Raw genomic sequence first — 24,647 nt, forward strand, 5'->3', positions numbered from 1 at the left:
AGAGTATGACTTACAAGGAATTAATCCTTAGAGACCACTGCAAATGATACATGCTAGCTCTTTACTAGCACAGTGAAGAAGCTATGCTAACAAATGCTTTTGTTAGCTTCAGTCTGATAATTAGTTGTTTCCACACCATGCTAACTTTGACTGGCAGGTATCATTTAGTAACTCAAAGCAGAAGCTGTGAACGTAGGTGGACACAAACAATTGATAACCTTTGTTTTTGGCCTCTTAGGCCCTGCAGCGATCATGTTCAACGTTACTGTGGCCCAGAAGTGACTCAGCATCAAACTGGTTTGCACAAAATGCTCCACTCTACGTCATGTTTGCTCACCTTGCAGAAAGGTAGAGGCTGAGATCAGATATGAGAAATCAGGCATTTTATTTGTTCTGAACAATCCTGATTGCAGAAAAGGAGTCTGGGTGGTCATACGTCTTTAACAGTGAGCTAAATTATGCCACTTTAAGTAGTAAATATAGCTGGCTTGTTTTTACCTCCATTAAGTTATAATTAGTAAAAACAGGTCCCAATTTAACAAACCTGAAGCTGAGATCTTTTTAAACAAAGACCTTAGAAATGCCTTTTGCCTTGTTTTTAGATATTAAACAAGATCTCTATAGCTGTAGAGACAAACATAACTGAAGGGCTTTTATTCATGTGTACTAGTATTTAGGTGGGAAGTTACAGTACTATTTGAACAATGTGTGTAGCAGATGTAAACGTTTTATTTTACATAGAAGTTAATAAAAGATATTTTGCAAAGAAAACCGAGGCTTGTCCCTTTAACATCTCTGCAGGATGAACTTAAATTAGCTGTTTAATGTTTGTGGTTCTAACCTGAGAGTCTTCCTTTTGATTAAAAACCTGTTAGTGCTCGGTGATGGAGACCAGCTTTTCCACCTTCTGCAAGCTGGAGACAGAGGTGGACCAGATACCCCCAGTTTCTGCAAGAAGAATAGTTTAACGTATAAGGGCCTTCAAAAAAACTATTTGTAGTTCTTTCTGTATAGTTACCAGTTTTGAACTTGCTGTAGGCGCCAACGTCCAGCTTCAGTTTGCCGTCAGAAGTGAGAGTTCTCGCTCTCGCCACCTGAAAAGGTAACAGGTTCTATACGCAGCTGCATCAGAACATACATTTGTTTTATGTTAATCATGTCTGAGATTCACCAGTGAAAGCAGGAGATGATGAAGACCAGCATGACGGGGATCAAATCAGTGAAAATCCACATCAGATTGTACTCGTTTGGACTCTGGGTGGAAAAGTTTGACTTAAAGCGGGAAAATGTAGTTTAAAAAAAAACTACTTAAATCTGACGCTGTTCTGGTAGAAACAAGATAATCTGTCAATTTAACTGATATTTCCTCTAAGTCCCTCCTCTAACCAATACAATTGTGTATGACCAGGAATACGCCCCAGTTCCCTGCACACCAACCTAGCTTGAATGCTATCTTAACCTGCATTAAATGTTGGTCTGTAAGCTTTCCACCAATAGTGAAAGAGGATATTTTGTGTATCAGAGCTAAGTGATTAGCGTAGCGTGAGCAAGGGCGTGCTAACCTCACCAATGCCAGTTTTAGATGCTTCCCTGCTTGAATACTGCAGATGTTATTAAAACAAGTGATTAGCAGCTCCTGCAGAACCAGATTAAGGCTGAGGAGATAATTCAGCAGATAGCATCAGGAGTTTCTGAGCAGGCACATATCAAAAACATTAGCCTTAGAGCTACAAGGCACTTTTAACAGTCAGAGCTGTGGAGAAGAAGCAGGCTGGAAATCACCATGGGGAAGCTCAGGGCCCCGAGCAGCTGGGGGGCATTGGTGGTGACCGAGTGAGCTCCAGCACACCAGACTAGTGAGTAGAGCCACGGCTGGCTGACCACGTACAGGTTAGTGGTGATGTTGACTGCAGCGTATTCTCTGCACACAGGTGAGAAAAACTCTTTTCTCGTGTCCTCACGCTGGTGTTTGTACATCAACACCAGAAACTCACCTGATGAGTTCAGCAGACATGGAGCTGTAGTCCAGGTTGAGTTTAACAATGTTGGAACTCTGCAGCTCCTCCAGAGGATGCAGACTTCCTGAACTCTACTGGAGCTCTGGGTCAGTTTCCTGAACCAGATCTCGTAGATCTGAAGGCAGCCACAGCACCTAAACACTCTGTTAAAGCATTCAAAGGTTACTGGGAAGCATCAATATTTACAGTATTCTCCCACTAACTGGGAGTTTCTGGAAAGGCTTCAATATAGCTTCCATCATGTCAGTCACGTGAGGACTGGATGGTCGACGTGTTGATGACCTCCAGGGTGCGTTGGACCAAACTGTTTCTGTACGGATGACCTCTGGGCGGTCGGTAAAGGTCAAAGATCACTAAGCTGAAGGTAGAGCTGCAGGCTGCAGACGGACTGGTTTCCTGCCCGCCATCGCTCCTCCTCTTCCAAAGAATCAGCGGTTCCAAACGGATCTTGCTGAAGGGGATGAAAGTAAAACCAATAAGCAATCATCACTGTGATGCAACATGGAAAACCATTTACCATTCCAAAGGAATTCTCTTGTTGTGGATTTACACTGTTTGGCTGCTGTTGCACCCTCCACCTTTCTTCATTTAAAACATGTATGGATCAGTGAAAAACTCAACAGTAATAAATTGTTTTAGATAAAAGACTAAACTTTGGGCATGTGTAGAAAGATCCTACTGATGTGACTCACCGAGAAGAACCAGAACCCGGCGTTCAACCTCTTCAGCTCGCTCCAGGTGAACATGGCCACCGGGGAGTTGGTCCGGTTGGCGAAGACCTTGTGGATGTTGGTGACGTGTCTCAAAGTGTGGTCATGCATCAGGAAGGGAACTCCATCAAAAGTACAACAAGACAGAACGTGCATCTAAATCTGCAGACATTTGGGCCTTCAGGGCCACCATACTACAAACTGACCTTAGGGTGACGTCAGTCTCCAGACCATCGCTTGCTGCTTCCACCACCTTCTCAAACAACATCAGTGTATTTTCAGGGGCGAGCTGCAGCACCATAGAGAAGAAAAGCAGGACGTGGAGAATGTTGCTTTGGTGTAAATATGTGGCAGTCCAATCCGCGGACAAGAAAACTAGTTTTTGGGACATGGAACGTCACCTCGCTGGCGGGGAAGGAGCCGGAGCTTGTGGCAGAGGTTGAGCGGTACCGGCTAGATATAGTCGGACTCACCTCGACACATTGCATTGGCTCTGGAACCCGAGACCTGGAGAGGGGTTGGACACTCTACTTTGCTGGAGTTGCTCCGGGTGAGAGGCGGAGGGCTGGGGTTGGCTTTTTGTTAGCCCCGAGACTCTCTGCCTGTGTGTTGGGGTTTACCCCGGGGGACAAGAGGGTAGCTTCCTTGCACCTTCGGGTCGGGGAACGGGTCCTGACTGTTGTTTGTGCTTATGGGCCAAATATCAGTTCAGAGTACCCACCCTTTTTGGAGTCCCTGGGACGAGTGCTAGATAGTGCTCCATCAGGGGACTCCATTGTCCTGCTGGGGGACTTCAATGCTCACGTGGGCAATGACAGCTTGACCTGGAGGGGTGTGATTGGGAGGAACGGCCCACCTAATCTGAACTCGAGCGGTGTTTTGTTATTGGACTTCTGTGCAAGCCGCAGTTTGGCCATAACGAACACCATGTTCGAACATAAGGATGCCCACCGGTACACTTGGTACCAGGGCAGCCTAGGTCACAGGTCGATGATAGATTTTGTAGTCGTATCATCTGACCTGCGGCCGTATGTTTTGGACACCCGAGTGAAGAGAGGGGCGGAGCTGTCAACTGATCACCACCTGGTGGTGAGTTGGATCAGATGGCAAGGGAACATGCCGCGTAGACCTATCAGACCCAAACGCATAGTGAGGGTCTGCTGGGAACGCCTGGCAGAAGAACCTGTCAAGACGGTCTTCAACTCCCACCTCCGGCAGAGCTTTGACCACGTCCCGAGATCAGTGGGGGAAATTGATTCCGAGTGGGCCTTGTTCCACTCTGCGATTGTCGAGGCGGCTGTTGCTAGCTGTGGTCGTAAGGTGGCCGGTGCCAGTCGTGGTGGCAACCCCCGTACCCGCTGGTGGACACCAGAGGTTCGGGGAGCCGTCAGGCTGAAGAAGGAGGCCTACAGGGCGTGGCTGGTCTGTGGGTCTCCGGAGGCAGCAGACAGGTACCGGATAGCCAAGCGGGGTGCAGCAGTGGCAGTTGCCGAGGCAAAATCTCGGGCGTGGGAGGAGTTTGGTGAGGCCATGGAGAAAGACTATCGATCGGCTCCAAAGAGGTTCTGGCAAACTGTCCGGCGCCTCAGGAGAGGAAGGCAGCAACTCGCTCACACTGTTTACAGTGGGGATGGGGAGCTGCTGACGTCAACTGAGGCTATAGTCGGACGGTGGAAGGAATACTTTGAGGAGCTCCTCAATCCCACCAATGCGCATTCCGAGGAGGAACCAGAGCTGGGAGGCCTGGGGATGGACTGTCCGATCTCGGGGGCAAAAGTTGCTGAGGTAGTCAAACAACTACACAGCGGCGGAGCCCCGGGGGCGGATGAGGTTCGTCCTGGGTATCTCAAGGCTATGGATGTTGTAGGGCTGTCATGGTTGACACGTCTCTACAACATTGCGTGGTCATCGGGGGCAGTTCCTAGGGAGTGGCAGACCGGGGTGGTGGTCCCCATCTTTAAGAAGGGTGACCTGAGGGTGTGTTCCAACTATAGGGGGATCACACTCCTCAGCCTCCCGGGAAAGATCTACGCCAAGGTACTGGAGAGGAGGGTCCGATCGATAGTTGAATCTCAGATAGAGGAGGAGCAATGTGGTTTTCGTCCTGGCCGTGGAACTGTGGACCAGCTCTATACCCTTGCAAGGGTGATGGAGGGGGCATGGGAGTTTGCCCAACCAATCCACATGTGCTTTGTGGATTTGGAGAAGGCTTATGACCGTGTCCCCAGGGGCACCCTGTGGGGGACGCTCCAGGAGTATGGGGTGGGTGGCTTTCTGTTAAGGGCCATTCAGTCCCTTTACCAGAGGAGCGTGAGTTTGGTCCGCATAGCCGGTAGTAAGTCGGACCTGTTCCCAGTGAGGGTTGGACTCCGCCAGGGCTGCCCTTTGTCACCGGTTCTGTTCATCACTTTATGGACAGAATTTCTAGACGCAGCCGTGGTGTGGAGTGTGTCGAGTTTGGTGGCAGGAGAATCTCGTCTCTGCTTTTTGCAGATGATGTGGTCCTCCTAGCTTCATCCAGCTCTGACCTTCAGCTCTTGCTGGGTAGGTTCGCGGCCGAATGTGAAGCGGCTGGGATGAGGATCAGCACCTCCAAATCTGAGACCATGGTTCTCGACCGGAAAAGGGTGGTTTGCCACCTCCAGGTCGGGGGAGAGGTCCTACCTCAAGTGGAGGAGTTTAAGTATCTCGGGGTCTTGTTCACGAGTGAGGGTAGGAGGGATCGGGAGATCGACAGGCGGATTGGTTCGGCCTCTGCAGTGATGCGGACGCTGAGCCGATCTGTCGTGGGGAAGAGGGAGCTGAGCCAGAAAGCCAGGCTCTCGATTTACCGGTCGATCTACGTCCCAATCCTCACCTATGGTCATGAGCTTTGGGTAATGACCGAAAGAACGAGATTGCGGATACAAGCGGCCGAAATGAGTTTCCTCCGTAGGGTGGCCGGGCTCAGCCTTAGAGATAGGGTGAGGAGCTCGGACATTCGGGAGGGACTCGGAGTAGAACCGCTGCTCCTCCGGATCGAAAGGAGCCAGTTGAGGTGGTTTGGGCATCTGGTCAGGATGCCTCCTGGACGCCTCCCCGGGGAGGTGTTTCGGGCATGTCCTGCCGGCAGAAGGCCCCCGGGTCGACCCAGGACACGTTGGAGAGGTTACATCTCCAATCTGGTCCAGGAACGCCTTGGGGTCCTGCCGGAGGAGCTGGTGGACAAGGCCGGGGAGAGGACGGCCTGGAGCTCCCTAATTGGGATGCTGCCCCCGCGACCCGGACCCGGATAAGCGGAGGAAGACGAAGACGAAGGTGTAAATATGTGAAAAATTGAATTGTCTCTGAGATCTAAATGGTTCTGACAGACAGGAAGTGGGCCATTCAGAAGAAAAATCTCCAAATTCCGACTCTGGTCTGAAGCTCTGATGGGCGGATGCTTTCTGGAGCCTTTTAAAAATAACTAATCTTTTCTTTTACTTAATCACATTTTTTATTGTGTATTTATTTCAAATGAGTGTGACTGAATTAAAGTTCATTTATGTGAGTATCCAGCTCAGACTGAGAGACCATCTAAAGGCTCAGGAGCCCTTTGCAGGTGTTTAGAGTGTGATACTGAGCAGGGGCGGATTTAGGACTGAAGAAGATCCGGGGCTTAACACACACGCGCGCACACACGTGACACGCACTAGTCAACATCATATATATTTGTCTTGTACCACATAATGTTTAATCTGAAGCTACATATTCAGCATATTCAGGGCAGAGTATTGTTCCTGTTAGTGTTTAGTGTGAGATGATAGTGAATATTCCCTTTCTTTCTCCAACAACTTTACCTGATAGTAAGCTAACTTTAGGCAAACCAGCAGCACAACAAATATTTTCAAATAAGACTCACAAACCTGAGTCAGCACCAGTCTCATCAGAGCTGGGGTTCTGTCGTTGTACTTTTGGTCTAAAAAAACGTCCTTATATCCATCTTCACTCATGCGTTTCAGACAGACTGCAGAAGCCAGCTGCTGAAGGGCTTCTCTTCAGTCTCAGGTAAACTGTATACTGACTAAGTAGCCTAGTGGTAGAGTGTCTGCCCTGAGATCGGGAGATCAGGGGTTCGACTCCTGGTCGGGTCATACCAAAGATTTTGAGAAAAATGGGACCCAATGCCTCCCTGCTTGACACTCAGCATTGGATTGGGGTTGGATTGGGGGGTTAAACCACCAAATAGTTCCCGAGCGCGGCGTGTCTGCAACTCAGGGGATGGGTCAAAATCGGAGAATAAATTTCACCACACACCTGTGTGTGTGACGACTAAATGGGACTTTACAAACTACTGCCAGCTGCGCCCTCTCTGTGTGACTTTAGTACTGCATGTTACTTCCGCGATTTAGATCCGGGGCTTATCATGAAAGATCCGGGGCTTCAGCCCAAGTAGCCGGGCCTAACGCCGCCCCTGATACTGAGTCTAGAATATTGAACCTTTTCACAATATAATCAAGATTTTAAATGTGGCGTTTTCATAAGCTGTAAGCCATAATCACCACAATTATAAATAATAAAGGCGCAAATATTTGGATTTGCATAGAATGCGTCTCATTTATTAGTTTAATCTTTTAGGTCAAATTACTGACATAAAGGAGTTTTTTCATCATATTCCAACCCAGCCTTTCTGGATGCATAGGCGGAGCATAACGTAACAGACTCATCTTAGCCCCAAGCTCCCTTACCATCGGGAGCGCATCAGATGCAAAACGGAAGCGAAAGCGTTCCACTCAGCTCATTATTTTCACCACGGGGTGAAACAGACTGGACTCCCCATCGGGGTCCCTCTGTGGCCGATGAGGGCCGGTGTCAGTACAGGATCTACTCAGGTGCAGCATCGGCTCGGGGTCCTTCGACTGCCGTAGACGTCAAAGTAGTTGATTGGCTGAACACGAAGATTACAAAAGTGACGTTATCACGTTATGATTTTGACAAATTTACGGTCGTAGTCTTAGCGGTTGTAGTCCTGTAGTCCAAAAATCAACATTTTTTGGAGAAAATATGTTAGAATTTCTAAAGGAAATGTAAAATATAAGCAAATGATAAACGGTGACCCTCAAAAGCTCTTGATGTTGATGAAATGGGGCAAAATAAAATATAAGAACTTTATTGAAAGACACCAAAGCAATATTTGAGTCAAAGAATGTATTTAGATAACAACTAAGGAAATATACAGACGAACTCCACATTAATACAAACAGATATGGCTTCACATAGAAGAACTGTTCTATTTTGTGTCAGTCTGATGTCGGTTTTATGCAGTTTCACATTCTTTACAAAACAAAGATAATATGGTGCTTTATTAACAAATTACAATCATAAAGAAAACATTTAGGTGTTAACACACAAGAATTTATTAACAAAACTGCTGTCTTTCCAAAACGTATGTGTGAAAGCCCAGTAGATTTGCAGTAATGTGACGTCATCGGCAGTCGAAGGACCCCAAGCCGATCCCGCACCCTAGCAGATCCTGTACCGACACCGGCGCTGGACCCAGGGTCTGATCCTCCTTGAGACAAGGAGAATACAAACGCAGAGGCACCAGGTAGAGGATTAACAGGATGCTCAGGTACACTCCCATGATGAGACCCCTCCTCGCTGAAACACAGATGGGAAATCGCATCAACTTTTCATCCATGAGATTTTGTTTCTCACTCTTCATGCGGAGCTAACGACTGACCTGAAGCTACGGTTAACAAATCAGACAAATGTTCAGCTTTTAGAAGCTTGCCTCTGCAGCTCATGGGAAAAAGTGCAGAGCTACCGGCCAGGCTAGTGATGTCATAAGCAAGACTCCTCCCATATGTAGGTACCGTAAATCCTCTAATACAGGCCGGTATTCAATTAAAGGCCGGGTCTCCAATTTTGGCCGGTGCCGGAGTTATCGGAGGTAAATAATGGCCGGTCTCTTATTGTGGCCAGATGGAAGTGGTAACAAGGAGGTAGGGCGTCCCAGCGGCAAGGTTATAGTCCCCAACTCAACCAGCAGGAGGCAGTACGGGTTCACGCGGACCTGTATTAAGCTTTTTCTTCAACGCTTTGTAACGCTACAGACACGATCCTCTATCATGCTCCTACCACACAGAGTCACGGTGTCAGTTAACCATGCTAATTCAACCCGCTCCACAGAACACACATCACCTTCCCTGTGGCTTACATAACACTCACACAACAAGCAAATCAGCACATAGGAACTAGCAGAACGATAGGAAACACATATAACACAATACCCAGAATGCACCTGGCTTACAACCCCAGCCAGGTCATTACACTATCAAGTTCAAAGAGAACGTGCTGATTATGCTGCAGAACACTCTGGAGAGCAGCAGTAGGGGGTGTATGAACTACAGTAATCCCTCGTTTATCGCGGTAGATGCGTTCCAGACCTGGCCGCGATAGGTGAAAATCCGCGAAGTAGGGACTCCCAGCATGCCCCTCGCGGGGATTCCCTCCACGTCGCACCTACGTCACAAACCGCGACTATAAACGGAAGTCGCCTTTCCAGCTCAGTCATCGTTTCTTCAGATTCATGATCAGAGTTTCCAACCTACCGATCAATCCAACGAACTATCAGCTCATAGTAAGTTACCTTACTTACTTCTGGAAAGCCCGGCATTTCCGTGTCACTTCGTTGACGCTCGAACGCTCGGGGGTTTCCTAGAGCAGCCGGCGTTTCACCGACGCTCTCACTTCCGCGTCTGTGAAACCACGCTCCCTATTGAATTATCGTATGATCACATTCTCTGTGATCAGCAACGCGCTGTGCCGGACCGTAGGTACTGACACGCGATCGTTCATGTCGGTTTATTTCCTTTAATGTTTTCTGTCTTTTATTTGCGCCTGATGCGTTTGGCTGCATGCTGTGGAGCGGGGCGCTGCGCGCATCACCTTGTCCTCCGACGCACTGATCACTGATACGGCCGCCAAACAGCAAGCGCTCCGCTGTTTTTGCGGTCGGTAGATCTTTTAGAACTGCAGTTCAAAGGTAACTCATAAGGTGAATATATATGAACCCAGGTAGCAGTTTTTCTTTAGGATTGAGAGGAGATGCAGGAAGATAATAAACAGGCAGGACAGAAAAATAGTCAAATAAAAACAAGTTAGTTTTTGTACCTGGTGGTTGCAACAAACAGACACCATTGAAGGTAATCAGAAGTGAGGAACAGAAAATGAAATAATTATTTTAATGTTTAGAGCAGCAGGAACTCCGAGAGGCTGCAGGCCATCAGTGAGTTTGCAGCGCTGCGCAGGGGGAGGGGGGAGAGGGCTGAAGCAGGAACTACTGTTGTTAAAAGAAATGTGTTTAACTTTGAAAATGTGGGCGCACTTTTAATTGTCAAAAACTCCAGCGAACCATTAGTTCATTTTGCTCAAATAGAAATAGAGGCCTGCCTCTAATACTGGCCCTCCTTCCAATAAAGGCCTGGAGCTTGATGAGCTTGAGTCAAATACAGGCCCGGGCCTGTATTAGAGGATTTACGGTAGGTGCCATTACCTGTTCAAGTTGCAAAACATCTATTAAGGCCACTGAGAGGGAAAATAGTATTTCCACTTTTACTTTAGTCTGAACGCTTATTTTGTTTTCCTGTTCCGTGGCTCTAAATCACCTTTGTGGAAACATAATTAATAAATCACATGAATGGAAAAACTAGAGCTGCTGGAGGAGAAGTCGTCACCTGGAAGGAGTGCAGCAGCGTCGTTTATTCTTTACTCCACAAGTCGGCGGTGGCTGCCACAGAGAGTCACCAGGATCCCAACTTGACGAACAAATGTGGAAAAAAATATGTTTCTGATACTTTAGCACCTGATTTTCCTCACCTCCATCAAACCCCCATGCTGACAGTTGGTGCAGAGATGCTTTTATTTTGAATAAATCTATGCTTCAGTTGAAACCAGTTTAGTGTAATTGTCCCTTCATCAATGGTGGTGGATGAAAACCATTCTTGTGGGGCTTTACATAAAAAGATTTCCCTTCTTAGTTCAAATCAACAGTTGGAAAATTACTACAATACAAAACTATCTGTTTTTCCCCCTCTTCTCCGCCTAAGCTGTTTTTCAGATGGTCAAGCTAATTTACGTCCTATAATAAAACTCAAACACACTAGAATACCATGTGAGGAACTGCAGTTCATAAATTGTCCTGTTTCACTTTAATTTTGTCCTTAGTTTGTTTTCCAATTCGAGTTTTCGACGGTTTCAATCATCAGCTTAAAGTGCAACAATCACTTTCACCAGTAGGTGGCACTAACAGAAATTTAATTAGAAATCCTGTGTTCAACTCATGGTTTAACTATATCATCTCAGAAAAGAGAATAGTCATTTTACTCAAAAGGCACAGGCATGATCTATGAATAAACCAACAGTGTGTGCACGAGGAAGTGAGAGATAGCATGCTAGCTAGCTATATTTTCTGTAGTTTTGAGACACTGACAAATGAATCGAATCTTTTGCACAGTTATTTAAAGTGAACAATAAGACTCAAGTCCCCCAGTAACGCCCCCAATTGTATTGGTGTTGCTGGCCAGCACCCCAGAAACAAATCATTGACTCTAATTGGCCAAAATTGTCCAATTCTGCCTAACAGTCAAAGCTGATTGGCTGTTTAGCTGCAGTTCAGCAACGCTTTTCCCAGCGCCCCAGACGTGATATTGCCGAGTCTGGTGGAGCAAATTCACTGTTTAATGTGAGACAGAAAATAATTCAGATTGGATGTTGGCAAACGCAATTATGCAAATCTGACACATTTATACTAAATATGTGTATATAGATTTTTTTTTCTCCCTTCACTACAGTGAGGGGGCACCCTAGTGCCCCCTATGGGCAAGTCACCATTGCCCTTGATGAACTGTGTGGAAGACTGAAAAAGAAATTTTTAATGATTTCTGATTATAATCAGTCAGTTTTTTTCATGCAGGCTGAACATGAAACAAGTCTCCTACACCTATTTCCCGCATTAGCTTCTGATAGAAAAGAGAAGGTGAAATTCTAGGATTAGAAAAGCGAGACAGGTAACATTAACGCTCATGGACTCATCCGTCTTGACTCACGAAGGACAGGGGGTCTTTTGTATCTGATCACTACACAGTCTGACATCCTCCTGGGACTCCAAATCCTTTAAAAATGACCTCAATCCTTCTCCTATCCAGTTTGGTTTTTAGCTCAAGGACATGTAGGGGTTTTGTGTCACAAAAGAAGCATTTGTGGCTCCAGTGGAGATGAAGCTTCTGACCCTCTGACAGCAAACACATGGCCAGAAGCTGCACAGAAAAAGAAAAACACGCTCAAAGTCTAAACTCACATCAGAACAAACAGCCCGTTTCTGCTGACTCATGTTTAGTTTGCATTTAAAGCGAGAAAACCGTTTGGCACTTTTGATGCAATAATGAACAACACCTTTAAAAACTGATGTGGCCAAATCAAGACTCAAATCAGACTTAATAAATAAATTCAGGGCTGTGTTGGTGCCTCACCACGAGAACGGTAAGGTAGCTGACGAAGCCTGCAGCGATGGCTAGAAGCACCACAGACCAGGGAAACCAGAAGCCCAAATTCCCAAAGTTAAACCTTCACACCAGTGAGGAGAGCGTTAAAAACACTTTTAAACATAACCCGACCTGTCTGCAAAAAAAAAAACGGCTTCATTTCATGTTTGTGCGACAATCTAGATCTCTTCAGCCAGATGCAAGAGAAACTGACTCTTAGAGTTTCTGATCTACTTTGTGATGTTAAATAAAAAATGATGACGGCTGTAAGTGAACATCTTTGTGACTAGACCCACCAGTCAAAGTCATTGTAGTCGTTCCCCACTTGACCCCAGAAGTAGAGAAACACCAACGTGAGACAGGAAGCTGAGATGAGCAGGAAGAAGGAGGCTACCTCCAGCTGTCAGCATCAAAATTTAAATATGAAACTCTTGAGTCTTCATTTGTTTAAAACATCTTTTTCCTTCACAGAACAAAACTCAGCAGGTAATCTCTAAGCAGATCATTTGTTTTTGAGTTCATCTTCACTCTGGAACTGTCTCCACCTGAGCCTGACATCAGTGGACTCTGGTCGCCTTTAAAAAGCAGCTGAAACTCACCTGTTCAGGCTTTGGTGTGACCTTCTGTTGATTCTTCCTCACTACCAATTGTAACGTGAGGAAATATGGGTTTTCTGTGCAAAAGGTCATTTTACTTGGCTGGGTCAAAGAGCTGGGTCGCTGAGAACTTTCACCCACAGATTGAGACCTTTGCAGACATGAAGTCTGCAAGAGTCTGCTGGAAACCATAACATCTGAACACCTGCAGTACCAGAAGAAGGAGTTCTCATGGAAAAGTAGTCATAACATAACAAGTCTTAAAACTTTATTTTCTTGATTTTAATGTTAAAGAATAATCATTATCATTTTGCTCATTATAAATGTGTTTTAATCAAGTGAATGATTCTTATGCTTTGGGTAATTATAATGGATTAATGAATCCATACTTAATTAGATAATGTTTGAGGATGTTTGTTACCGACCTTCACACACACACACTCAAACACACCCACACACAGATTCTCACAGTAAACTCCAAAACACATTTGCTGACGCACACGTTTGCTTTGAGAAGAGAAAGGCTTTTGGTAAGTTTCAGTCTTATGATTCAGTTCGTGCTTGACAACGAAAGAGAGAGGACCTGAAGAAACCGAAGGGGGGACAGAGCCGGTCGGCTCGTTTCTCCCCCCCTCCCGCTGTTCCTGTCAGCCAGACAGAATAGCTGAATCGCAACTTCTAACGCAGACTCATACAGAGTCTTTTGATTTCTGAGTGAACTAAACTTAACAAAACGCATCGACAAAACGCTTTACCACCAACGTGTACCGAGGGCAACTCTGGACCGGTTCGTGGCGCATCTTTGTCTTCTTTGCCAGCCAAGGTGCCCTGGATGAAACATCATCCTAAGGTGACGTCCCGGGTCCAACAGGGAGTCCGATTTTCGGTGAGGCAGAACACGACAGATAGCGTTTTGATGCATCTTTTTCAATAAGAACTAAGTTTATCCAAACCATCACTTCACTCAGACACCGGTTTCTTCCTGAAGCAAAATCAGATGCACACACGCATTCATCTCACCTCATGTTCAATTCTCACTACACTTTGCACACACGCATCCATAATCACATCATATCACTCTCAATCTTCAGCACCTCCAACAGAAGGTCTATTTGAGCAAGTTTACAATATCAACTGTTAAAGATGGTCCCACAAAGTTGCCAATGTTGATTGTTATTTCCTGTTTGTCAATTTCAAAATCATTAGTTTAATTTGAAGAATTAAAACTTTTAATTGTCAAACTTGTTTCTTCATTGAACTGAAACACAGACCCACGGATATTATCGACAGTTTATCGATGAAAACAACCTTTGAGTCTTCTTAAAACTATACAATTTGGTTATTAATTTAATAAAATTAATATCACAAATTAACATGTAGAATGGTTCCTCTTTCATAAAAGAGCATAAACCACAACGCAACAGTTTGACCAGCCGGCCAGTTCTACACAATTCAGTCTTTCCTGCAATTACCTTTATCTTATTCTTTTCTTTTCCTTCCTTTACATTTTTATGATTTTTATGCTTATTTTGACGTTTGTTCTTGTGAAGCGCCTCATGACTTTAATTTTGAGGCACTATATTAAAAAAAATCGCTTGATCTTCTAAAATATAATTTTATTGGTCTGCATGGTGGAGATGTGAGTAAATCTGTTAACTTATGAGATGCCAAGTGTTAACTGTTCTTGCAAAAGATTTGGCAGAAAGTATCTCAATATTAAGCTTTTTTCTTATTTAGCACACTACTTAAAATGCAAATTTACTAAAAATGGTCAAAAACAAACATTTCATGTAAACTTGGGTAAACAGTCACAGTTAAATTTAAAATCTAAATCCATGAGCTATCTAATTTAACTACTCTGCTCGAACTACCCACGGCATTTGTGGCCCCACCCACAACAAAGCCTGACCAATGACTTTGCCTCTGGATATGGTTGCTTCAAAACTTTTAACACACAGATTTAGATTTAAAGGAGCATTAAGTAGAATTCCACAGTGAAATAATCACAAACCGTCTAACGTCTCAATCGTGACGGAAGGAAGGTTTTACTGAAACAGATTTCACTCTCAGTCGGCTGGGGGATTGTCAGTTTTCCTCCTTTAAAAATAAAGACACGTAGCAACTGTTTACAACCTGTGAGTCCGCGGCGTTGCCGAGTTTCTGCTGCAGCTCCAGCGTTTGTTATTTGACACCAGCAGGCAAAAAGCTAGAGTTGTTTAAAAAACTGAAGCCAGTAAACAGGAGCGACCCAAAAGTTTCTTGTACCCCTAATGTGATGGGACAGACAGATCTCGTCTGGTCCCATCCCAGTAAGGAGCCAGGTGGCTCACATTAAGCCGGGCGTACACTGTGCGACTTTTTCACTCGTAGCACTCAGCTTCAGCTCAAACTGTACGACTTCCTCGCAGAGCAGATCTCACGAGTCATGTGCTCACACTGCACGACCCAGTTCTCGCATGCGACCTGACTGCTCACACTGTACGTCTGGTAGCAACACGTCGGCCCTAAAAATATGCTAAAAATAGCAGTTTTTACTCAACACGTCAGACTTTTTTGTCTTGTCTTGCCTGTTGTCCTTCGGGAGTGCTGCAGGAGGACACAGGGATTTATGGGGGTTGGATGAGGAAAATGAAATAAAGAAAGTAAATCTGTGTTTTGTGATAGTTTAATTTGACATGAACACGACAAACACGCTTTCTTCACAATCTTTGTGAGTAAAAAAACGTTTAGAAACAAAAACGAACAGCGTGTGTTATTAGGGAAATAGCGAGTGGCGTTGATGCAGGATTGCACATGCGCCGTGAGCGGTTCTGATACTTTTTGGGTCGCAGCTGCTCGCAGCGCCGCTTCAACAGTGCGATACCCTCACGAGGGACGAGCGAAATATCAAACACGCCAGAAGTCCGTGCGACCTCACAACTGCTGATCGGCAGCTGGTCACGTGGTGTTAATCGCCTCTCGTAACCCCCTGTACAGTACATGGCCGCTCGGCGCAAAACTCGCCCCGATGTCGTGGATTCTCGCACGACTGGAAAATCGGCTCAAAAAAGTGAAAAAGTCGCAGTGTACGCCCGGCTTTAGAGTGATTGCAGGATGGGGTGAATCATCTAATAAAAGGCAGCTGCCTGCTCTTTCAGCAGGACAACTTTGGTATGGCACTTCAGGTGTTGCGGTAAGGAGAAACCCCAACTGCAAGCAGCGATTGCAAGTACTCTCCCTACTGTGTTAGGTGGCGTTAGCTAATGCTCGTTGCTCCATCTTAATGTGTCTTGTATCGTGTGATCGCAGACCAGAGCTGCATATGCTGTTACAGTGTCAAACTCATAGCTGTCAAGTCTCCCGTTTTGGCCGGGAAACTACCGTATTTTACTTTGCTTTCCTGCCGTCCTCCCGTATAATTTTCCCGTAAATCTCCCGTATTTTTAAAATTCCTCTGCCTCTCTAAAATTATCTGTAGCCTCGCGAGAACTGCCCCATACAGTTGTCGCGAGATTTGTGCAGATAGCAGAAACATAACAGGAACAACAAACGAGAGCGATGATGGATGGAAGTGAAGAAGGCATTCCTGCCAAAAAAATCAAAGAAATCGTGTAAATATCTGGAAAAATGGGACAGCGAATTTACTTTTCTAAAGAAGAGCAGGATGGGACAAAGTCACGCTTTTTGTAAGATTTGCAGTTGCGACTTTAGTGTCCCCCACGGGGGAAGGAATGATGTCAGTCAGCATGAGAAATCAACCAAGCACAAGCGCTGGCTAGAAGCACAGAAACATGCCCAGACGATGACGGCATTTGTGACTAGGAATACCACCGAGGCTGACCAGGTCATAAATGCGGAGGTTAAAATAGCAATGCTGTGTGCCAAAAACAATGTTTCTATCACCTTCTGTGACGACTTCAACAAGTGTGTAGCTGAGATGTTCCCGGACTCTGCTATTGCACAAAAATATTCTGCGGGAAAAACCAAATCTACGCAACTTATCAAAGGTAAATTGATTCAAATTAAGTATAAATATTATGAAAGTGTATACATATTCATAATCATGTCCAGCAGGCATATTGGTAGCAAATTGATAGCTAACGTTATGGGCACTCACTCAAAGCAGCAGAGCTAGATGATGAGTTGGCCAAAACATGCCGATCGCAGCCCTTTTCATTGATATTTGACGAGTCGAACAACAGAAAAACGGACAAAGAATTCGTCATCCTGACCAGACTCTACGATGAGGCCACTCTGCAGGTCGCTACAAAATTCATGTATGCAATGTGGGAAATGCAGAAAATCTGTATGAAAAGCGGAGTGAAGCCTTAAGGTAGGGGAGCTGCACTGTGTTGTTGACATGTGTAGTAATTTGCATTTAATTATAACCTTACGTTTAGTGTAAGACATTTATGGCTTTTTTTCCCTGTTTCCAATAAAGAGACATTCCATGGGAGAACCTGATTGCCTTTCACTCTGATAATGCGAGTGTCATGAAAGGCAGACACAACTTTGTTATCAGCAGACTGAAGACCAGTGCAAAAAGATGTGAAATCTATAAAGAATTTGTAGATTTTAACGATTCAGACCATCTGCAGCTCCTCAGGTACTGCAGCACCCGACGGCTGAGTCTGTTAACCTGTGTCCAGAGTGTTGAACCAGTGGGATGCACTGCAGGTAAGAATGGTAACTCCAGCAGAAACATACAGCTTACTATTCTGTGTTTTCCTTTTATTTAACTATTGCCACCCTGTTTCCCTGTGTACTCTGGGCCTATTTTAACAGTCATGAGGAGGTGGAGAGCAGTGCCAAAATACATGATTTAGCCAGCCATCTGCGTGATCCAGTCATGAAGATCTACTTCATGTTCCTTCAACCTTTATCTGATTTTAACATTGCCTTCCAGGTGGGTGTCAGTGTTATTGAATGAATGTGTAAATATCAAATGTGATTTTGCTAATTGTAGCATTCTTAATTCACTGTTATTTTGTTTTGACCCATGATGTTTTCTACAGTCAGAGGGAGTACAAATTCAGACTTGAAGAGGGAATGTGCAGGCTGATCAGGAGGATCCTGGGCTACCTCATACCAGCCAGGGCCATCATAGGTATACCTCTCAGGGAGGTGGAATATGGACAAGGACATTAGTTGGCTGATGAAGAGCTCTTTATTGGAGCAGACAAAAAGGCCTTCATGAAAAGCGAAGAGCTTCCCATGTCCACTGAGAAAATCGTTCAGTGAGTATATTACCCAGCTGTTTTATAATGGTCATCATCAGTATGAGAGAATATGCTGTACTGTGCCTAAAATGCTGTCACTAATGCAGTTTTTTACTCTTACGCTGTTGTAGATCTGTGAGAAGATTCTATGGAGCAGCTCTTCAGAAGATGTTCTCCTCCTTTCCCCTTGACCATACACTCCTGAGGGACTTGAAAGTGCTGGACCCTGCTGCTCGCCTCGACATTCCTCCAGGGACAGGTAGATGTTAGGGCAATTCTCCATTGATAGAATAATTGAATTGATGAAATATTGCATGGTTTAGATTTGCAACATTTTCTTTATTTTACAGTGGAAAGGCTAGGAGCCATGTTCCCTCAGTTGAGCTTGAGTGAAGATAGGCTGAGAGAGGAACTCGTTGACTACCAGGTGACAGATAGCAAGCAACTCCCCCAAGAAGACAACATTGACAGATTCTGGGGCCTGCTAGGGAAGGATGTGAGGTTCAGTGAGCTGCCAAGATTAATGAAGGCTTTACTCTGCATTCCCCACAGCAATGTCAGTTCTTAAAGGGTGTTTAGTGTGGTGAGAAAGATTGTTACAGAGAATAGGACGTCATTAGACAACAGCACTGTTCGTGCTTTACTGTCATGTAAAATCAACCACTCTGGCCCAGCCTACAAATGCACTCCTTCTAAAAAAGTGTTAAAGAATGCAAAATCTGCAACAACTTTGTATAACAACCATGTTGCAGCAGCAGTTTCCTGGTTGAACATTGTTCCTCTCGTAGCGTCTCCACCTGCAGCTGTACAGACCCGTCAGACACGACACAAAAGTCTGGCGGTGGAAATGCCGCAGCAGTTTCGCACGAAGACCAGTCAGCAGCTGGAAGAATGTGGACGTCATTGCTCAGATACACTCTAATGTAGCCTCCATCCTGTGTGTGCGCACACACACACACACACACACACACACACACACACACACTTTGTGTTCTTTAGAAATTCTGAGGTGTACTTTGCAGCCAGGGGTTGATAAAATACATTTAAAATTCAGCCAATTTAAAAAAACAGCATTAATGCAGAAAATAAATTTACAAGTTCAAGATGTGTACAAGTTCGACTTTGAAGTCCAAACCCAAACATTTAGGAGTAAAGCAACTAAAGCACACATGTCAGACTCAAGGCCCGCGGGCCATATGCGGCCCGCGGAGCATTTTTATGTGGCCCACGAGATAAATATCAAATATATTAAAACTGGCCCGCTGGCCGATTTTACCGCAAAGACTTCAACTCCCATGATGCTTTGCGGCGTCAACGCGGAGCCAACGCGCCCCCTCCTTTGTGTTTTTTTCCAGCGTCTGCTGCCGGGTGTCTGCAGCTCCGCTGTCTCGGACAAACTACACGCCTCTCACTCAGCGCCGAGTTCACTCAGCTGCTTTCTGACGTTGAAGCCCAGAAACGGAGATTCTAGCCGCTCAGTAACGTGTTCACGACTGAAAGAGAAAGTTTTCCAACTAACGTCCAGACAGAGCTGATATAACTCCAGCGAACAGCGACACGCTCAAACCAGCATGACTCTGTGGCTGCCGTCATTGTGTTTCCTCCCCGACACACAACAACGTGGTCAAGCTGCTCAGACATGTTCAGCAGCACAAACCTATGTGAGCACCTGTTGTCATCTAATGTTGTCATTATTATGATGAAGATGAACAAAACAACAGGAGTCTCCTCCTCAGCTCAGATCAACCCCATGATGCAGGTATCTGGCTGGAACAGGTGAGCATCACAGTAAACCAGTGGAGCAAACTGAGCTTTAAATATTTAGGTTTTCTGCTCTTTTTCTGCTCCAAAACATGAAAGTTAGCAGGTGAGGTGTTGCATTTTCATTTAAGATAAAATGATATTTTTATTTTGTTGTTGGCCCGTGAGCAAAGATTTAACCTACAGTAAACAGGAAGTGGAAAGGCTGCAGATAGATGAATAGAACAGAAAATCCCTTTATTGTTCCTCAGTGGGGAAAGCTAGATGTCACAGCAGCGATGACACTTATTACATGAGAAAAAAAGGAGAATAAAAAATAAGAAAAATGAATAAACAAGAAAACATAAATCCTGAATAGATTTTAAAAATGCTGATTATACCACAAGTAATGAATACCACTGATGCCTTTTATTTAAAACTGACTTGCTCGTGTGTAATTTGGTTATTCCACATTCAGTGTTAATGCAGAAATATGTTTGTTTCCAAATTTAAAGGTTCAAAATTGCATATATGTTGATAAAGAAAATGTGCAAATTTGCAGTCACTTTTTCAAAAAATATTAAGTTAGGCCCTCGACTCTGTCCCAGAGTTTCATTTCGGCCCCGTGTGAGTTTGAGTTTGACACCCCTGTTTTAGAGCATTTTGAAACTGTTCCAGGAGTAAGTCTGAAATGAGCAGTTTGAAAATGCTTTTATTTTTGAAAGCAAAATCGAAATGACTTGATATTGATATGGTATCACTGTGGGGTTGTATACTGTTGATCTAAAGTGAAATTACCCTGTGGAAACAGCAATTTTCCATTTTAGAGCATTTTGAAATCGTTAAAAGAGTCGGTCAAATATGGGCAATTTCAAATTGCTGTGGTTGGATAGTGTTGATACAAAATGCAACTACTCTTTTGAAATATGACTTTTGCTTTTAAGAGCATTCTGAAGTCATTGAAAGAGTAGTTCAAAAATGAAAATTCACAGGGCTTTTACTTTGAAATCCAAAATAAGATGGCCTTGACGTTGACAGGGCGCTAATAGTGAACAAGCCTAAATTATTTGTTATTGTGTTCTTAAAATATCTGATAATTCACTTGAAGTTGAATTTTATTTTCAAATCCGGTTTCCACATCCATTCCCGTAATAATTTGAATAGACGGGGAACAGAAAACAAACTGGAGGCTGCATTGACTGCAATGCTGGAATTGAAGGCTGGCTTGACACCAGTAAAATAAAGCAATAAGACTGATTAGTAGTCGCATTTTAAAAATACAAACTTAAGATAAACCTTATAAAATGTAGAAATACTGAACTTGACTCAATAGGTCATCATCTCACGATACACTTGGCAACCTTTGTGCTATTTTAGTCGCCTAAATGACTTATTTTGAAGTCGAACCGCTCTTTTTCCGGTTTGAGTGAGCGGGCTGACGCACCCGCGGCAGCGTGGCTCATCAGGACTTTGACTTCCAGGAAGAGAAAGAAAAGTACATAAAGTTTTCCAGAATCCGGAGGGATTTTTATGGTTCTGTTGACGCCGTCAGACCGAACCGGGGACGGGATGACTGACCTGTCGATTTCCGTCGCGGTGCTCGCGGCTGTGGTGTTCCTCTGTGAGGCGATCCGCCGCGCGGCAGCGCGTCTCCTCCGCGGAGTTTATTGGGTTTATTTGCTGGAAACCGTTTCCACCTTCCAGCTCTGCTGCTGCTCGCATGAACTCAACCTGCTTAGTGTGAAGACCCAGCTGGAACCAACGGTCAGCGTGGCCCTCACGTTCACCATCACGGTTATCCACTTATCAACGTTCCGGGAAGCGACGTGTAACCCCAACGCGGCTCTGGAGCGCGTTTACCGAAGGAGGGGGAGAGGCGTCCCGGCGGCGGCCGTCCTCCTGGCCCTCCAGTTCGGAGCTGCGGTTGCCGCGCGGCACTTCGCAGCCTCCGTGTGGTCGCTGGGTCTGTCGGACATGCACACTCAGCACCGAAACCTGGGCTTCCAGTGCTTCGAACCCCTCGGTGGGACCGTCCTGGAAGCTGCGGCTGTCGAGTTCGCGTGCGCTTTCACGGTGCAGGCTGCGGCCATGCACGTGCACGACCTGGACCCAAAGCTCCGCGTGCCCTTCTTCGCTGCTGTCATCACGGCGCTGGTATACACAGGTGTGCTGATTAGTTAAATATATCGTGAAAAGTTTTGCTTTTTACCCAGAAACAAACAACAGGTTGTTAAATATGATCCAATATTTGTAGCTACATTAAGCAGTTTCAGGGTGGAAAAGTCGGTCATCACGAGGAAACATTTGATTGTGGCTCCTACCCAGGATTTTTCACTTATTTGTAGTTTTTAGTTTTTCATGAGCAGCAGAACATTCATATTTCTGCTCTTTCTGTGCAGGTGGAGGTGTTTCTGGGGCATTTTTTAACCCAGCATTGGCCTTCTCCATCCAGTTCCCTTGCAGCGGTCACACACAGCTGGAGTACTGCTTCGTTTACTGGCTGGCACCAGTTTTAGGTAGAACAGTGTGTGTTTGCATCGTTATTTAGGAAATGTTTTGGCTACTTCGACATGCACTTCCATGTAAACGTTATAGTCACCATCATGACTAATTCTTGTTTGCTGAGGGTGAAACTGCAAGCTGAGGTTGTTGATTTACGTAATTTTTTAAACAATTCCTGCATCACGTGTCTATGTGCCTGCAGGGATGGCGAGCTGCATCCTGCTGCTTGAGAAGATCATCCCTTTCACTTCTGGAAAAAGCACCACTGAGCTGAACGGGTCTGCTGCACAGAAACAGAAGACACAGTAGATTTAAAAGCAGCATGTGTGTTTTGAAGCTCTTTATTCCATTTGTGTGGATAAATAATTAGTTTTCCTACTTGATGCACAAGAATACAGTTTTGTTCTGCAGATGTTTGCAGGATTTATGAAACTCAGGGCCTACAATGCTAGCCTGGTACTATTTTCTCTCCTCAACCTGGTAAAAATCAGCTTTTTGTGCTGCTGAGAGGAAAACACGCAGCACACATTAATCAGAACAAGTGCTTTAGTTCTTCACGTGAATTCAATTCAACTTTATTTATAAAGCGCCAAATCACGACAAGAGTCGTCTCAAGGCACTTCACGTAATAAACATTCCAATACAGGTCAGATCATTAAGCCAATCAGAAAAAAGTTTCGTATATAAGGAACTCAGCAGGTTGCATCGAGTCACTGACTAGTGTCAGTGACTTTACAGAAATCCTCATTCTAAGCAAGCATGCAGCGATAGTGGAGAGGAAAACTCCCTTTTAACAGGAAGAAATCTCCAGAGGATCCTGGCTCAGTATAAGCAGCCATCCGCCACGACTCACTGGGGATCGAGAAGACAAGAGCAGACAAACGCACGTGCCAGATTTAGTGATGCAGGCTTGTTCTCTTCTAAAGCCAGGCTGAAAGTGGGAGGATAAAAAATATTTCACCCACCATAAAACTAATTAATAAAATCGTGCGATTTGTTTTTGATCTAATAAATAAAAATGCTGGATGAAGGCAGGGGCGGATTTAGGACTGAAGAAGATCCGGGGCGTAATGCGTGTGCGTGCACGCACATACAGTCTTTTCATAAAACATTCGGGGCTTGAGCCCAAGTAGCCGGGCCTAACACCACCCCTGGATGAAGGTTTGCAGCCACAACTTTCAGGTATGATGACAAAGCCAATCATTTTATAGATTACATTTGAGTTGTATGTTCACTGATTTATTTTCTTTAATTGCTCGAAATTAACAAGAAGCATTTATATAAAATATAAAAATGCACATTCCAAATGGCACATTTACTCTTAAATAGATACAAGAATATTTTGTACTTTATTTTCCTGCAACATTGTTAATTTAACTATTGAAAAGGCACAAATCTTTGCTAGTAGCAACCGTTTCAGTATAATATTTTTATTAGCTCAAAAGTCACAATGACTTCATCCTGGCAGAATTAAATGCAGAGTCTTGTCTATTTTGTACTCAAAATGTTTGCTTTTCTACGTTATGATTAAAAGACATTCGTATTAAGTAAAGTATTTTGATTAATGTGAATAAGCATGTTTTCCATTCATTGTTATGTTTAATAAATGATGTAAATGTGTTTTTCATTGATTTCACACATCAGTGCTGCTCAGGTCAGTTTCTAACTGAAAGAAATAATAAAACTAAATATTCTGAATTCTCATTTAAGTTTTTTTTTTTAAGATGAGAGAATTTCTCAGAGAACCCAAAACTCCACAGGCTGTGAGGCGAAGCCATGAATCCATAGGGTTTCTATCAGAAATGTCAACGCCAAATCCTACAAAAGGGTTTCAAAAGGAAAACTGAAGAGGGGGCCAGCGCTGATGGCTACCTACACATCTGCACACGCACGCTCTTTTTCTCCCCCCTAGGCATCACCTGATTGTGTCTCATTACTTTTTTATTTCTTATTACATTTTTATTTCATTTAAACAAGAAAATCCCATTGAGATTAAAATACTCCTTTTCAAGGGAGACCTGGTCAAAGCAGGCAGCAGCATCACATGGTTACAGGGAAAAAGTTACAGTTAAAAAGTGTACACACAACATAAAATGGTTTAAAATTAATTAAAATTGGAATTCAATTCAAGTTTATTTACATAGCGCCAAATCACGACAAGAGTCGTCTCAAGGCTAACCGGACACCTGTTGCGTGTCATGCAGTAGTTGGCCCCAAGATCTTAAACAAAGACATCTTGAAGCCAACTCCTAGACATGTACTTACAGGTGTGAAACTCCGAAAAACACATTTTAATGATTATTTGTGATTATAATGGGTCACACTGAGTTTTTCATGCAGGCTAAACATGAAAATAGTCTTCCGACACCTATCTCCTGCA

At 44.5% G+C, this 24,647-nt stretch overlaps 1 protein-coding gene, 1 long non-coding RNA gene and 1 pseudogene across 2 annotated transcripts; 2 read left to right on the plus strand and 1 right to left on the minus strand.

Moving 5' to 3' along the window:
- Positions 1 to 621: 621 nt before the first annotated feature.
- LOC107387150 (glycerophosphodiester phosphodiesterase domain-containing protein 5-like) lies at positions 622 to 20,767 on the minus strand (annotated as a pseudogene).
- Positions 13,582 to 18,292, plus strand: LOC107387114 (uncharacterized). The gene is made up of 5 exons (XR_008559115.2): positions 13,582 to 13,713; positions 17,405 to 17,483; positions 17,592 to 17,712; positions 17,822 to 18,043; positions 18,157 to 18,292. It is a non-coding gene; the product is annotated as an uncharacterized lncRNA (long non-coding RNA).
- LOC107387113 (aquaporin-11) lies at positions 20,766 to 23,965 on the plus strand. Its single transcript, XM_015961885.3, has 3 exons — positions 20,766 to 21,929; positions 22,165 to 22,281; positions 22,470 to 23,965. Exons 1-3 carry the CDS (start codon positions 21,296 to 21,298, stop codon positions 22,574 to 22,576), a joined length of 858 nt encoding a protein of 285 aa, XP_015817371.3. The 5' UTR covers positions 20,766 to 21,295; the 3' UTR covers positions 22,577 to 23,965.
- Positions 23,966 to 24,647: the final 682 nt, after the last annotated feature.

This window comes from Nothobranchius furzeri, chromosome 10 (genome assembly GCF_043380555.1).
Source record: "Nothobranchius furzeri strain GRZ-AD chromosome 10, NfurGRZ-RIMD1, whole genome shotgun sequence".
Taxonomy (NCBI): domain Eukaryota; kingdom Metazoa; phylum Chordata; class Actinopteri; order Cyprinodontiformes; family Nothobranchiidae; genus Nothobranchius; species Nothobranchius furzeri.

Excerpts from the sequence above, each read along its gene's own strand:
- LOC107387113 (XM_015961885.3), top strand. The coding sequence starts at position 21,296 with ATGGTTCTGTTGACGCCGTCAGACCGAACCGGGGACGGGATGACTGAC. Across the intron at positions 21,930-22,164 it reads CACGGCGCTGGTATACACAG|GTGGAGGTGTTTCTGGGGCA; the intron begins GTGTGCTGATTA and ends CTTTCTGTGCAG. Across the intron at positions 22,282-22,469 it reads CTGGCTGGCACCAGTTTTAG|GGATGGCGAGCTGCATCCTG; the intron begins GTAGAACAGTGT and ends ATGTGCCTGCAG.